This window comes from Vigna radiata, chromosome 2, assembly GCF_000741045.1.
Source record: "Vigna radiata var. radiata cultivar VC1973A chromosome 2, Vradiata_ver6, whole genome shotgun sequence".
Lineage (NCBI taxonomy): Eukaryota > Viridiplantae > Streptophyta > Magnoliopsida > Fabales > Fabaceae > Vigna > Vigna radiata.
In genome coordinates, this window is record NC_028352.1 from 11,420,697 (window position 1) to 11,430,710 (window position 10,014).

Genomic DNA, 10,014 nt, shown 5'->3' on the forward strand with positions numbered 1-10,014 from the left:
TCCAAATTTTCGTCTGGTTGAGTTGGTTCCTGTTCTGTGGATAGGGGAGATTAATTTTTTGCTTTACTTCGGTGATCATATTTGTTATTGTAATTAGTCAACTCTGACGTTTTTTAAAATTAGTTTTGGCCGGTGATCTTCTGATTATTGGAAGAGCTATGTGAGAGAAGCTTCAACCAAAAAAACGGAAAAAAATCACAGGTAAGCCGGAAATAAATCATACTAAACATATATATTTACTCAATAGAAAAATAGAGTTTGAGTCTTGCACACTGGGTGGATTTATATATTTCTTCAGTGTTTGCTTTCCAGATTCAGTAATTCCAATAATACTCTTCTCTCTCAACAACTTTGGCTTTCAGTAATGTCTTTTAACGCCATTGTTCAATACACTATTTCTTCATCTCATGCAATTAACAGATATGATGTATTTGTGAGCTTCTGTGGTGAAGACACACGCAACAATTTCACTGGTTTTCTCTTTCAAGCTCTCCGTAGAAAAGGCATCGATGCCTTTAAAGATGATGAAGATCTCAAAAAAGGTGAATCTATAGCTCCCGAGCTCCTCCATGCCATTCAAAGCTCTCGACTTTTCATTGTTGTCTTCTCAAAGAACTATGCTTCCTCCACCTGGTGCTTGCGTGAACTGGCAGCGATACGTAACTGCGTTCAAACTTCCCCAAGACCTGTTATACCTGTCTTTTATGACGTTGATCCTTCGGTGGTGCGCAAACAAAGTGAATGTTATGAGAATGCATTTGCAGAACACGAAAAGAGATTCAGAGAAGACAAAGCCAAGATGGAGGAAGCTGAGAGATGGAGAGAAGCTCTCACACAAGTGGCCAATCTCTCTGGTTGGGATATTCGAAATAAGTGAGTTATCCTCTCCCGTTTCAAGATTTATCACAATTATATATTTATTATGTAGTGAGTTATATAACCCTTTCTATGTCCTCTTGTTTTCTTAAATATTCATTATCCCTTTGTAGACTAGAGTTCAAAGATGTTCGGAATTTAGGAAAAGTAGAAAACAATGGTTGTTGTGTGTTAGTGGTATCAGTTTCGGAGGGATAACTTATAGAAGTTAATGTATTAATTCTTGAGAAGTTTTGGATGATAGAAGGTATCAATTGATTTTATGACAAATCTAGCTTTATTGATATGTAGCTGAATTAGTCAACCCGACAATACTACAGACTCACCCTAAATTGTAAAAACCTTCCTACTGATTTAAGTTTATCAAACACATTCCGCATCTTTGAATTTGTTTTGCTTGTAGACTAATTACAATACATTTTGATGGGTTCTAGGACTTTCTCCATGGTAGTCATGATTTATCTTGTGTCAAAAACAACAGTTTAGAAGGAAACATGCAAACTGAGTCCAGATGACGAAAATGATAGTTTGAAAGTTAAAATTTACGTTATGTATTATTTTGTCCTATAAATGCATATACTCTTTTTGGTTCTATTGGGTGATTTTCCTTCATTTCATTTAAAATTTCAGGTCACAGTATGCACAAATTGAAGAAATTGTTCAAAACATAACAAATATTTTGGGTCCAAAAATTTGTAGTCTTCCAAAGGATGAACTAGTTGGGATAGAGCGTGGACTTGAAATATTGGCAAATCTTGTATGTTTTGAGTCATTTAATAATGTTCGAGTTGTTGGAATCAGTGGGATGGGTGGCATAGGAAAGACTACTCTTGCTCGAGCTTTATACGAAAAAATCTATCATCAATATGATTTTCATTGTTTCATTGATGATGTAAGCAAAATATATCGAGATTCAAGTTCATTAGGTGTACAAAAGCAGTTAATTTCTCAGTTTCTAAATGAGAAAAATCTAGAGATTTCAAATTCTTTTGAGGGAACATGTTTGATGTGGTCTAGGCTACACAATGTTAAGGCACTTGTAGTTCTGGACAACATTGATGAAGTTGAACAACTAAGGATATTTACAGGGAACAGAGACACTTTGTTGCGTGAATGCTTAGGTGGAGGGAGCATAATCATCGTAGTTTCTAGGGATGAACATATATTGAGGACACATGGAGTAGATGACATTTATCAAGTCCAACCATTGAATTACGAATATGCTATGCAACTGTTTTGTAGAAATGCATTCAAAGTTAATCATATTTTGAGTGATTACGAAAAGTTGGCATGGGATATACTATCTTATGCTCAGGGCCACCCCTTAGCAATTAAAGTAATTGGGTCATCTTTGTTTCGTCGAAATGTGTCACAATGGGAAAGTGCATTGGCCAGGCTAAAAGAAAAAAAAAGTAAACATATTATGGATGTTTTGCGTATAAGTTTTGATCAGCTGGATGANGAAGACAAACAAATATTTTTGGATATTGCATGTGCCCTATACTATTATGATGAGAAATATGTGACGGAAGTTCTAAAGTTTCGTGGATTTCATCCTGAATATGGTCTACAAGTTTTGCATGACAANTCACTAATATCAAAAATGGGTAGGTGTATTTATATGCACAACTTGTTGAAGGACTTGGGCNGGNATATTGTCAAAGAAGAATCACCAAAGGAACCCCTAAAGAGGAGTAGGTTGTGCAATTACCAAGATTTCCTCAAAGCTATGTCGAAAAATCAGGTAAAATTAATAGATTCAATTATAATTTAATGTTGCTATTTTTTTAGAGTATGCAAATCCTTAAGAAAATATAACAATTTTATTCTTTGTGCGTAGACAACTGAAATTCTTGAAGTTGTAGCTGTAAATTCATATGGGAGTTCTAAAACTGTGAGGGTAGATGGTCTATCGAAAATTAAACACCTTAAGTTTCTTAGACTTGAGAACATGAACTGTTCAGGAAGTCTCAGTCATCTCTCCAGTGAACTAGGATATCTTATTTGGAACAATTATCCTTTTGAGTGTTTGCCTAAAAGTTTTCAGCCACACAAACTAGTTAAGTTAAAATTGAAAGGGAGCAGTATTCAACGACTATGGAGTGGCACAAAGGTGATGTATATTAAATTTATATTTCTAAGAAAAAAGTTAAAGAAAACCATTATTAATTGGGCTCTTGTATTTGCTAATCGTTGTAGGTGCTACCTAATTTGAAGCGTTTGGATCTCTCTTACTCCAAAGAATTAGTTGAGATGCCAGATGTTGCAGAGGCCCTAAATCTTGAAGGCATAGACCTTGAAGGATGCATACAGCTCCGAAAACTCAGTCCGTCGATTGGTCTTCTGAGCAAGCTTACTACTTTGAATTTGAAAAACTGTGAAAACTTAGTAAGCTTACCCAATAGCATATTGAGCCTGAACTCTCTTGAATATCTGAGTGTCTATGGTTGTTCAAATCTGTTTAATAATGAGTTATTAGATGAAGCAAGTAACACAGAGCATTTGAAGAAGCTTTGTTCACTTAAAGGTCCTATTGAGTCCCACTCAACATCCCCTTTAATAAAAAAAGCACGAAGAGAGTCAGTTAGTTGTTTGTTACCCTCCTCTCCTACTCTTTCTTGTTTGCGTGAACTCGATCTAAGATTCTGTAACTTAGTTAAAATCCCTGATGCCATTGGAAAGTTAAGTTGCTTAGAAAAGTTAAATTTGAAGGGAAACAATTTTGTTACATTGCCTAACCTCAAGGACCTTTTCAGACTTTATTATTTAAACTTAGAGGATTGCAAGAGGTTGAAATACTTGCCTGTCCTCCCTTCACGAACTCACTTGCCCTTAAATCTTTACTCGTATCTATTGCAATATTTTGAAGACTTTATCTATCAGGTGCCAAACGAAGATGAATTTATGGCTGGATTAACGATGTTCAACCGCCCAAAAATAGTTGAGAGGGAACGGTGCACTAGCATGACTGTTTCATGGATGCTACAAATTATCCAGGTGTGCATGTTTCTTCCTTACACTTACCATCTTTTAATCTCTTTTGGTGTTGAAAAACAACTACTAATGCATAACATAACTCAGTCGTGGTACAACTCGGAATATCTGTCCTTTTCTTCAAGTCTTCGAAGTATTATCCCCGGAAGTGAAATACCAATGTGGTTCAACAATCAGCTTCTGAGCATGGACAATTCAATAATCATAGATGTCTCTCCTTTTGTGCATGACAATAATTGGGTTGGTGTTGTATGTTGTGCAATACTCGGTGAAAATCTTTACAGAACAAGAATTCTTGAGGATTTGAGAAGGGATCTATTTGTGGAGCACTCAGATCATATGTGCCTATTTTATTACTCTCGTCAACAGTTCTGCCATGAAGAAGGCATATTTTGGGGCAAACTTAATACACATGACTTGAGTTTGACATTTAAATTACATGACGTGATAATACTTTGTGCAAACATGAAGGATAGGGACGAGGGATTTTATGAGTTTGAAGTGAAAAAATACGGGTATCGGTGGGTTAAAAAGCAAGATCTACAATGACTCATGGTTGAAATTTGGCAGCAAGTTTTAAGCAATACCTTTAGAAGACAAAAATTTATGAGTTGAAGACACATGTACTCAAACTACTTAATTTTCTACAAATTTTGAATGTGCAAAGTTAATATTAAATAAACCGCTTACTTCTACTATCCTATATAGAACAAAGAAATAAAAAATAAGGAAGAAAAAGATTTTTTTATTTTTTACTTGTTTTCTACTTTTTAGTCTTACAATGCATTTCAGTTTTTGTTCCAGAAAGCTATTCCCCTGTGCTACAATATGCAGGGGAGTTATTAATTTTAAAGATTTCAAGATTAACCAACATGCTTACTCTTAGATTGAAATGACTAGGTTAAAGGAGGCTGAATTGAAATTTCTAAATATTTTCGCAAAACTTAAAATTATATTTTAATTAAACCAGTCCACTACAGGATTTGGTTTTGATTGTTAAAGATAAAAACATAAACATAAAGAAACATAAACATAGCAATAGTGGATTTTTAAAGTAATAAATGATATAAAAAGAAATAAAACAAATATAAAAAATAGGTTGATTATCAAATTCTTCTATAGTTGAACTTTTTATTGGTTATTATATGATTATTTTCATTTATTCTATAATTAGAGATTTCAAATTAAACAAATAAGTTTCATTTAACTAATTAAGACTCTTATTCATTCTAAACATTTTTTAGTTAGATTTTAGTTATACTTTATTCATTCCAAACATCCATAATTAAAAAAATTTCAGTATTTTGAATTAAGTAAACATATGTAAATTATTTATTCCAAAAGTATAAGTTAAATGATCTATTATACTATATGTAAAGTATAACTTTGAATTAAATTTCTGAAATTGAATTTTCAAAACACGTGGAATACTTTCCAAAAAAAAAATCAAAATAAGATAATCTCACATAATTTTTTAATTTAGTTCCTCTTTTAAATCAATTAAAATTTATTCTATAAAATTTTAATTATTTTTAAATTTTTTTCTTACAAATATATTATTTTTAATTTTTATTTGTTTTTACTCTTTGTTATATATACCTATATATAAAAGGATTTTTCTTGTTGATGTTCACATTTTTTTTTTCAATTTCACTCTTTAAATAACAAATTTTAAAATTAAAATAATTTAACTAATGATTTTAACCCTCTATACTTCGTAACATACTTTATAACATCATGTGGTAACTGATATTCAAACATGTGCAAGTTTATATTATTTCAAACCCATACCTGAACATTTAAAAACACTTATATCCAATATATCTTTTGATCTCTTGAAAGAAGAATTTGTTCAAAATGGTCCTATCTTTTTAAAAAAGTAATAAACGATCTCTACTTATGAAAAAGGGATCAAGTTAGTCATTTTTGCTTACAGAGTAAAAAATATAACGGTGCAGCTACCCCCTGGACAAAACATAATGACATGTCCATTTTATGTCATTGTGTGGCTATGTGAGGTAAAATGACGTGTAAAATTTAAATTTTTAAAAAATGTATTTTGACAAAGGGTAGGGGTTGCTTGCTCTGCGTTGAAGAAGATATGTTGATAGCGCAATGAAGGGTTTGCTTGCAGGTTCGAAGAGTTTGATGCGCTGATAACAAATCTTGGTGTTGGAAGTCCCACATCGACTAGAGATAAGGCCAATTGATTGTATATAAGTGGGTGTAAACCTCACATTTCAAGCCGGTTTTGTGGGGTTGAGTTAGGCTTAAAGTTCACTTCTAACATGGTATCAGAGCCATGATTAAAGCCTATCCTAGCGATATTTCTTGTTTCTTGGGCATTTCTATTCCACCCGTTGTCGGGCTGCTATCAGACTACCCAATTTCTACTATCACGCTCGAGATGTCTATACCTCACCTTTACAAGCTGGTTGGTGATTTTCACAAGAGGGCTGGGAATTTTTTTATTCGCGATGAACTCGCGATTAGGGTTAGGGTTCCAAATTTGGGGTTTCCTGTCCTGCAATTATTGTTCATCTAAAATTTGGTTTTCGCAGGTTCTCAGTGACTATAGATAAAGCTCGATTTGGGTTTTCCTACTAATTATTGGCAACTTCTTTTCAAGCTTAGAGTTTTTGAATTTGACTTTTGACACCAAGCGAAATTCTCTAACCAAAAGCGATTCCTAAGGGAGATTTAATTGAACAAAATGCATTTAATAGAAGTTTTGCTCATCATGATTTAATGTGTGGTTTAATTAGTAAACTAAAACTGTGAATTTTGGTTGACACAGGCTGATTATATCCTTGGTAATAACTCGACGAATATGAGCTACTTGGTTGGATATGCAGCAAAATATCCTCTTCATGTTCATGGCAGAGGCGCTTCCATTGCTTCAATCTTTTCTCTTCACAGTAAGGTTGAGAGCACTCAAGGATTTGTCTTCCTCGTATGCTATGAACCCTCATCACTTTTCTCCAACATGTCACATGTTACAACCAAGACGAATTACAAGTGCCCCGACAAAAAACACTGAGTGAGTACCAGAATGTTTAATCCCATATTGCGATTTCATTGTAACCCTAACCCCTCTTTTTTTAATCTCTCACAGGACACTGCAACACAATCTATTTTTTTTTAATTTTTTATTTTACACCTCATTCACCTCATAGTGTCACGCAATCACAAAAATTGGACACCTCAAAGGGGCACCTATACTGTTAAAATTTTGACGTTGTAACCAAAAAGGATTAACTTGACCCGATTTTCATAAGTTGGGACTGCTTCGAACTTTTTAAAAAAGATAAGACCACTTTGAACAATTTTCCTTTTTCGAGGAACCAAAAGAGGTATTAAGCCTATATGATAATTAAGAGCCACTTGAAACATGATAAGTGGTTTTCTTGTATTCGAAAATGAGTTGTCAATAATAGAGTTGGATTACATTGGACTGTGTATACTTCTTGGAAGTGATTTCCAATTTACTAAATTTCTCAGAGCCAAAAATCAATAATTCAAAATGAAAGTAAACTTTAATATTTTCCAAAACTACTTAAAAATTGACTTGGAAAATAGTTGTCATGACTAATTTTACAAATGGCACTTAAGCATACTGAAGACAGAAAGACGACTTAAGCTAGAAGGAAGTATGTCCATGATTAACAACCTAAAACAACAATGAGTATAATAGAACCAATTAGTGGAGAATTTATGGCTAATTCTACCTAACTAAAGTTAATCTCAATAAAACTTTCCAAAGCGAAAGGGCATAGCACTAGTCGATAAGCATATATCGACTTTTGTTGTTTACACAACCAAATAATTAGAAGAACGAAGACCAAATTTTACCCTTTATCATCCTCGAACAAATCCATTTCTTCAAGATGTCAACTTTGGCATCCCAAACGGGTTTTGAAACAGGCTTTTTTAGCTTGAAGTGTCAGAGCGAAACTCAGTTTTCAAAGGGTCAAACTTTAGCAATTTCACTTCCTCAATAACAGATCTCAGATCGGAACACAAAACCGAAGGCCGAAAGCAAAACAAGTAGTTAATTTGGATGTGCGTTACTCTGGTGTCAAGCAATTTTTAACGTTGCTACATCAATTGATTTGATATTGTCACGTAATGAATAAGTGTACAACTCATTCAGTTTTAACTCGGAGACAATTCTGTCGTTAGCTCTTTTAGGACTGTAAGAAAAAAAGGACTAATGTGAATCGTTTTTGCAAAAATATAAGATGTTTGTGAACTTTTGAAAAAAAAAGATGACAACTTTAAATACATCCTACAAACCGATAGACCAAATAGGTACTAAAGCTAATGAAATTTTTGAGTTGATGATTTTAAAATATCAAGTTATGTAAATTGTAAAAAAATTAAATGGAAACTTATTTACCTCTCATGAAGTTGAAGTTATCTTGAATGTTTTTCACATATCTCCAGTTTTAATATAAATATTGACTTCAATTATATAACCCTAAATAATAATATGTGTTAAAAGAAAAGGTTAAATATCCATAAATTATATAAAGGTGTACCATTGTTAGCTTTTGACACTTTTAAAAATAAACTTTTAAGATATATAAAATAAAAATAATTTATCTATCCTAAATAAATATTAAGGATTATAAATTAGGAATTGATATTTTAGAAAGATGAAAATTAAAATATATATATATATATATATATATATATATATATATATCAAAATCAAAATTCATAAACACTGTACAATTATTTAATTTTTACATGAAAGACTAACAAAAAAAATTATAAAGACTAAAATCAAAAGTCATTAGTTTTGCAAAGACCAAAACAATTAGCAGTCCATAATATGCTGCTGACTTATCTATACATATAGAGGTTAATAACCTCAGAATAATCATAAGAGAGAGAATTCTATTCTAAACTTGAGATGGTATTAGAGCTTCCGATCCTTGGGAGTCTCTGACCGTGTTATTTATCCAAATCGCAGCCTTTATTGCTGCTATACCTTCAACCTAAAACTACGACAACCTTTATTGCTGCGCCACCGTCAAACCTTGATTGCTTATCGTCTGCGGCAACCTTCATTGCTGCATCACTGTCAAGCCTTCGTTACTTATCGTGAGTGTATCGAGTTATGGCTGAAGCTGGGAATCCGGAAACTAGAGATAGATTCCAAACCACTAGAGAACTACAAAATATCCATTCTGCTTATCGATTAAATGGAAAAAACTACCTCAAATGGTCTCAAATCATTAGGACCATCCTGAAAGGAAAAGAGAAAATTAGTCACCTGACTGGGGATGCACTGAGTGAGACTGATCCCAAATTCAAATCATGGGATGAAGAGGACTCTGTGATCATGGCATGGCTGTGGAATTCAATGGTCCCAGAAATAAGTGATACCTGCATGTTTCTAAAATCAGCAAGGGAGATCTGGGAGGCAGTCGAACAAACTTACTCTAAGGCCAAGGATGTTGCTCAAGTTTATGATGTAAAGGTGAAAATCGTGGCTGCTAAACAGGGAAGTAAGTCCGTTACAGAATATGCCAATCAACTTAAATCCCTATGGATGGAATTGGATCACTATCGGGTTATAAAAGCAAAGTGTTCAGAAGACTCAACAATTCTAAAAGAATATATTGAACAAGATAGGGTCTATGATTTTTTGGTGGGCCTAAATCCTAAATATGACCAGGTCTGAATTCAAATCTTGGGAAAGGAGAAAGTCCCAGGACTTAATGAAGTGGTAGCCATTATTCGGAGTGAAGAAAGCAGGAGAGGGCTGATGCTGGAAACTTCAACCACCGAAAGTTCTGCAATGATAGCTGAAGGAGGAGCAATCATGGTTGCCAACCAGAGGAAAAACTGGGAGAAAAGATGATGGGTGTCGCCGCCCAATCAAATTAGATGTGCAATTAAAGTGCAGTATAAACTAGGGAATGACCCCTAGGTCGTCTCCCAAAGACCAACTTGCGGTTCAGAATCAGGTCTAACACAGTGGGGGGGGGGGTTTGAAATGTTGTTTATGGATGCAGAAAAATTAAAATGAAACTAAAACAGTAAAAACGAAAATTCACGCTAGAACTAGGCAGCTCTGACCTTTGCTCAATGTTTTAACCATAACTTTTTCTACAGAGCTCTAAATGAGATGAG

The 10,014-nt window shown here is 33.7% G+C and overlaps 1 protein-coding gene across 3 annotated transcripts; it reads left to right on the forward strand.

The window, feature by feature from the left end:
• The first annotated feature begins 212 nt into the window (after positions 1 to 212).
• LOC106780358 (TMV resistance protein N-like) lies at positions 213 to 4,560 on the forward strand. 3 transcript variants are annotated; one of them, XM_014668639.2, is made up of 5 exons: positions 213 to 873; positions 1,507 to 2,620; positions 2,717 to 2,989; positions 3,076 to 3,873; positions 3,958 to 4,560. In XM_014668639.2, exons 1-5 carry the CDS (start codon positions 365 to 367, stop codon positions 4,417 to 4,419), a joined length of 3,156 nt encoding a protein of 1,051 aa, XP_014524125.1. In that variant the 5' UTR covers positions 213 to 364; the 3' UTR covers positions 4,420 to 4,560. The 3 variants fall into 3 exon arrangements, with proteins under 3 accessions (XP_014524125.1, XP_022634344.1, XP_022634345.1); XM_022778623.1 differs by having other exon boundaries at positions 3,076 to 4,560; XM_022778624.1 differs by lacking the exon at positions 2,717 to 2,989 and having other exon boundaries at positions 3,076 to 4,560.
• Positions 4,561 to 10,014: the final 5,454 nt, after the last annotated feature.